This window comes from Dendrobates tinctorius, unplaced genomic scaffold (assembly GCF_039654945.1).
Source record: "Dendrobates tinctorius isolate UK_male_01 unplaced genomic scaffold, ASM3965494v1 ptg000103l, whole genome shotgun sequence".
In the NCBI taxonomy this organism is placed as follows: domain Eukaryota; kingdom Metazoa; phylum Chordata; class Amphibia; order Anura; family Dendrobatidae; genus Dendrobates; species Dendrobates tinctorius.
In genome coordinates this window covers 37,877,118-37,883,618 of record NW_027361771.1, presented here as the reverse complement: position 1 = coordinate 37,883,618, position 6,501 = coordinate 37,877,118, and the positions used below count along the sequence as shown (strand labels likewise).

Below are 6,501 nucleotides of genomic sequence, written 5' to 3'. Positions count from 1 at the left end.
TTCTAAACCTGTGGGTGTATCCTGAAGTATTTTTGCACAGCTTATATAGTTTAATTCCATACCTGGCCCTCAAACTGGGCTGGTGTTGCCGTAATTTGAGCCTTCCCTTGTAATGTATTAGAGATTCATCTACCCAGATGTCCCTTTGGAACGTACACCTCAGCAAACTTGTTGATCAATGACCGGCCGAATTTTGAAAAGTCGGTCAAAGTTGGGGTCATTTGGGGAGGATATTGTGCATTATCGGTGTAATGCAAAAATTTTCGGATAGCTTCAAATCGTGTCTGAGGCCTAGCCATGTGGAACAGCGGAGTGTTACGTAAAACGTTAACACTCCAATACTGCTGAATTTCTGACTTCTTCACTATCCCCATGTGAATATCAAGGGCCCAAAACGTAATAATTTCTACAGCGTCTTCAGGGGTCCAGTTAAGAAATGATGAAGTGGGATTTTTGGATAAAAATTTGTTGGCATACAAATTTGCCTTGGCCACTATGAGATCTACAAAATTGTCAGCGAAAGAAACTTTGAAAAAATCAAATTCTGTGAGGCCGTTAGTGTCAAATTGGATTTCTGTTTGTGCCACAAAATCAGGAATATGTAGTTCATAATTTTCGGGAGGTGAGGTCCATAGGTGTCACTAACAGTGGATGCTGGCTCATTTTCTCTCCTGGAGTGTCTGTGTGGCGGTTCGGTATCACTTGAGGAAGAAGAGGAGGAGGAAAAATAAAGGAAAGTGGCATCCTCTCCCTCACTAAACTTTTAATTAAATTTAAAATAGAAGAAAGGAAAAAAAATAAAAAGAATATAAGAAAAGGATCTAAAAAAGAACAGAAAGAATAGAAGAAAATATTCTAGAAAAAGATTAAAGTAAAACGGAGAATATACACATTTGGTGAAATAAAAAAACCTACTAAACGGACGACAAAAGAATTCCTGAGCGTCCGCCACAGCAGTCTGTGTCTATCAGTTGGGTTTGTGCAACTGATCGCACTGGTATTGAAGCTGAAACGTGCAATCAGCATGATGTAAATATACTTCATGGAGCGCAAAGTCCGGATATGTAGGCCATGTATACTAACGCTAACTTTTGGAGTAGGGGCAACTGCTTTACCATCTATTCGGTGAATTGGTGATAGCGCTCTTATTACTCAGTGTCCCAACAGTTCTATAGATTCCCAAGACCAGTGCACTGAAACACACATGTAGAAGAAGAGGAGCCTTCACAGAGGGGCTACCAGAGATGGCCAACCACTGTACTCAGCTATTTCTGGCAGTGCCATATATAACGTATGAAGCAGGCACTTGGGCTTTTGTGTTTTTTACATGGGGACAAGCAAAGCTGGAGGTGACATGGGTTTTTAGTATAAACATGTAGCGGAGCTGGTTTTATGGACAGCAAGAAGTGTCTCCCATACAATAAATCCCAAAGTACCAGTCTGGTGGTATAGCACATGGACTGAACACCACATGTCTAGGCTGCATTAAACAGGACTGTAATGCTACCATATCACAGTATGGTGATGTTATTCAATAATGAACCAGTATGGGTATGTTGGGGCTGTCCATTTGGTGACATTAAGCAGTCACAATATTGTGGTATTATTCAGTCATTGTGTGGTGATGTTACCTAGGCTTGATATGGTGGTGTTACAATTTATGGTTTGATGATATCATCCAGTGACGGTATGATGGTGTTACCCAGTTATGATATGGCGGTGTTATTTAGTGACTGTATGGTGGTATTATGTAGCCTCTATATTCATTATTATTTGAGGATAATGCTCATATATGTATACAGATTCGGGTGCAGCATAGCGTGCACTGTATTCTCCAATAGGGCAAATGAATTTGGAGAGCTCAGCCCATGTTATTAAACAGGACCCGGTTGAACACTAGACAGCCATACCTTGGAGTAGACAGTTGAACAGTAGATAACCATACCTTGGAATAAACTGCACAGAGTGAAACAGTTATCTGCTCTCTTTCCCATGAAGGCAACATCAGATCACATAATTTCTTTGTTTCCAGGTACATTAGCTCTGTGAACTATAACACTTGGTGGTAAAGGAAGATATGACCCGTTACCTGTCTGGCACACCCATAGTTGGAATGCCCCCTCCCCTATATGCTCTGCTACTATCAGTGACTTGACAAAAGTCCATTTCTATATAAACCAGCAGCTCAAAGACAGAGAACAGATGAGTTCAGGTGATACATGAAAGCTTCGTGAGAAGATACACTCACCATAACAAGTAAGAGCAGAAACCTTGTGCAATCATGAAATTCTGTAGGCACGTAGTTGGTACTTTTGCACATTGTAATGGTTTTCATGTTGTCAATGGCTGTTTGTTTTCTAGCATTTTAGATGGGAATCCAAGATTAGTTTTGATCTCTATTTAACAAAAAGTGCCACTTCAGCCTAAAAACTGCATAGTATTCACTTGATTAACATCTTCAAGTCATGGGCAAATGTGGCGCTGCTTCGTGAAAAAAAAGCAGCTTAGCCAATGTATTGAATTTGTGGGATACCTCTAGTCCAGTGCTCGTTGTTTACTTGGCTTCTATCATCTGGTTCCCATTGGAGACAGTTCAGAATGTTTTCCACCACCTCCCATTTTCAGCTTGCATCCTCTTCAGGCAAAGGGGTAAAACAACTCTCAAGCAAGTAGATAATAGCACAAAAAGAGTTAGCTGTGGAAATGTGAGTAACTAACTGTAGCTGGGGTCAGTAAATAGGGCTACTAAATTGAGCCACACTGTTGACACTTAATAATACCGCACCAGCTTTGCTCTCTGCTATATTTTTTTGAGGTTTGAAGGTAATTAATCTTTAAAATCAATTATCCAACATTAATGGTCTCACCATGGGCAGTGCTGCTCATGCTTGTTCAAAAACGCTGCACTAATATTAAAGGGAACCTATCACCATAAATATGCAGTCCAATCTTATGTTATAGAGCAGATATATAGTTTTGTAAGAAAAGATTTAGTATAACATGGCCTTTAGTCATTTAACCCTCTGCTCATTGTGGGATTTTCAATGGGCTATCAGTGACTGACAGCTGTCTTTGTATCTGTGTGCATACAGGGTTAGCTGTCAGTCACTGAACTGAAAATCCACAGGACCGCCCACTGGACTAAAACTCCCAGAAAAAGCAAAGGTTTAATTGACCAAAAACACTAGTTATACTGATTTTTTTCTCTCAAAGCTATATATCAATCTGTTCAGCTCCTCCTGCATATTGGACTGCATTTCCATGGTGACAGGTTCCCTTTAAAGGGTTGATTTATCAAGCAGTTTTTGCCCCAAATTCTGTCATAAAATAGCTCGAAATGTTAGAAAATTTGGGGAGCAACTCGAAGTTGAGGAAAAATTTTATGACTTTTGCCATTCAAATGGCAGTCCCAGCCAACGCCACCAACTTTCCAAAAATGGGCACAGCTAGAGAATGATAGGGTGTGACCAAGCAAACCCGGCAAATTCATAAAAATTTAACCTGGTATAAAAAAAAAGGATGTCCTTTTCTAAATTTTTAGAAATAAAGTGGAAAACACTTCACCATAGTATACAATGACGAGCAAAAGGGCAGCAATGTTTTGAACTGTTGTCTTTCAGGCTCCATACCTCACCATCCACTACTGCTTCAACCATGAGACTGCCATCATTTTATAGACAATCATTTTGGCTACCTCATATATAAATTTGACTTGCAACTATTTAACATAGAATTAGTTATGCAGATTCTTGTCATGTCACTGCATTGTTACTGTTTTGCTCCTGGTCGTGGAAAAATCTTATTCTTCCTGTATATTACAAATTACAACCTGTTCTCACATTCCCTCAGAAGCTCAGTGTGTTATTAGGTTGATTCCCAAGTGAAAGGTAACTGGTTTGAATCGAGGAGCTGTCGTGAAGATTTCCCAAGTAAAGCTAAACAGGATCATCCTGCTCATCAATAGCGCTCTTTCGGCCACGAAAATTGCCAAACTGCATCATGTGAGCGCCATGACAGTTGGAAAAATAAGAAATAGAATCTGTCCATCCATTCAAAAGCAAAGAGGTGGACGTCCAGGCAAAATATAGGAGTTAACAAGTCAGTTCATCTCAAGGTCTATAAGCACTGGCATGACAAACACAGCAGTAGAGGTGGCTTGTGTGCTTCGTAATAGTGGGATCACAAATATCCAGGCAAGCACTGTGCAATGCACATTATATACAAGTATGGAATGATGGCGGGAAAAAGGTGAAGAAGCCAATATCATCATAATAAGTGTCAGCTCAAGTTTGCAAGAAAGTACAAAAAGTTGACAGAAGGTTGTTAACTGGTGATTTTGAATGCTGAGATGAAAGTCAATAGACTAGGCTTTGATGGGTGCAAATGGGTCTGGAAGAAACAAGGGAAAAAATGGCTAACGTATTGAGAATTTGAAGGGAGTGTCAAGTTTAGTGGAGGAAGCCTCATATGAGGTTTTTTTCACAACCAAAGGCATTGAATACTTGACCAGGACTGATGGTGGTCTCAATGCTCAGCTACATGTGAGTGTCCTACAAAATGAAATACTTTGTACACTCGAGTACTATGGGTATGAAAAGGACGACAAAGTGTTCCAGCAGAGCTACGACCCAGAGCATGTGTCAAGATTGGTGATTTAATGGTTCAATGACAATGAAGTAAAGGTGCTGAATTGGCCCCCACAGTCTCCAGACCTCAACCCAATCGAACACTTGTGTGTAGAGTTGCAGAAAAAATTGTGTACATACCCAAGTGAGTCAATTGGGAATGTGTAGAAGATACCTGGGATCATATTTCAGTTGAGACATGTTTTAATTTGATCAAGAGCATGCTTAGAAGGAATCAGGCAGTGTTGAAAGCCAAAGATGGATTATACAAAATAATAAAAATTAAAATTTAGTTTTTTTTAGGGGCAAAACAGTAACAATGCAGTGACATGACAATAATCTGCATAACTAATCATATGCTAAATAGTTGCATGTTAAATTTATGTATGAGATAGTCAAGATTATTGTCTATAAAATTATGGCAGTCTCACATTCAAAGCATAAGTGGATAATGAGCTATGGAGTCAAAAGTTCAAAACATTTTTACGTTTTTACTCGTTAGTGTACATAACCACAAACAGGAAAAAGAAAGGGTAAAAATCATGAAAAAACAAGAAGCTAACACAAGTTTCAGCAATAAAAAACAAACAATTATTTATTAAGTTATAAAACACACAAATGTCATTAAAAGGTATACCTGTTGTAAAATACAGAATACTCAATAAACTGGTAATAAACGCATGAGATTATGGAAAGAAAAACATTATAGAGTGGTATAAAGTAAAATAGAAAGGTTACGTTCCCAACAGCTGCAAAAAAAAGTCAGATAGGCACCGTATCCCTCAACCACGATGCACGTTTCGCTTTGCTTCATCCTGGGGGCGTTTTGGAACTTTTCTTGGGTAATTAACCTTTTGATTTTGCTTTATATCAATTTATGCTGCTTGTGTTTCCATAATCTCATGCATTTATTACCAGTTATTGAGTATCCTACATTTTACAACAGGTACTATTACTGGTTGATGGACTATTAGATTCTGGCTTGTGGCTATATTTTCTCTCTATAGGCCTATACTGTGGACCTTTTTGAGGTACCTTTGTTTTCACATTTGTATCATATTTGTGAGTTTTATAATAATTCAATAAATATTTGTATCTTTTTATGGATGGAACTTGTGTTTACTTCTTTCTTTTTGGGGGATCTTTGCTTATTTTTTCCTGTTTGGTGTACATTTCTGGCAGTGGTACACAGCAGTTGAAAGGTGCATCAAATTCATAAAGATGTGCCTTAGTTTCATGCTCTGATAACTATCCAATTTCTTGCTTTTCATTTCTAGTGTCTGAATTCACACTGACCTACTTCCCAGTTAGAGGTGAGTACCACTTTATGGTCATTTAAAAAGATTTATGGACTTTACAGACTTCTAAGGGCATATGAACATGTGGTCTTTAGATCTGGGCCCACCCACTGAGATTTTCATGCAGAAGACACTTCAGGAAATGCCAGTGTTTTTTTCCTGAAGCCGTTTTTTGTAAAAAAAAAAAAAAATTTATTACATTTTGCAAAGGCTTTTTTTTTCTTGTATGTAGAAAATAGTGGGATTGGTCATATAATTTCTTTTACCTGTCTTGGGAAACCTAAAGCAGTAAACAGAAGCTCAAAAGACTGAAGGTACGCACAGCAAGTCATTTTTACATAGCTACGATTATGTTCATTCTTTCGAGCGTTTCTTTAGTGAACCAGCCTGAAAGACATTGTGTGCACATACTGTAGCAGTGTGTTCACACTGAGTATTTTTTAGTGGTTTTTAGAGTACAAATACAGCAGAAACTCTCAAAACTTTTCCTAAGGCCACTTGCACACATTCAGTATTTGGTCAGTATTTTACATCCGAGTTTCTAAGCCAAAACCAGTAGTGGAAGAATCAGAGGAGAA

The 6,501-nt window shown here is 38.5% G+C and overlaps 1 protein-coding gene across 1 annotated transcript in view; it reads left to right on the top strand.

Moving 5' to 3' along the window:
• Positions 1-1,636: 1,636 nt before the first annotated feature.
• LOC141100045 (glutathione S-transferase P 1-like) overlaps positions 1,637-6,501 on the top strand; it is a 34,884-nt gene continuing 30,019 nt past the window's right edge. Inside the window, exons 1-2 of the mRNA XM_073588223.1 lie at positions 1,637-2,256; positions 5,903-5,938. Coding sequence (XP_073444324.1) covers position 2,256; positions 5,903-5,938 — 37 coding nt within the window. The 5' untranslated portion in view covers positions 1,637-2,255. The remainder of the gene's footprint in view (positions 2,257-5,902; positions 5,939-6,501) is intronic.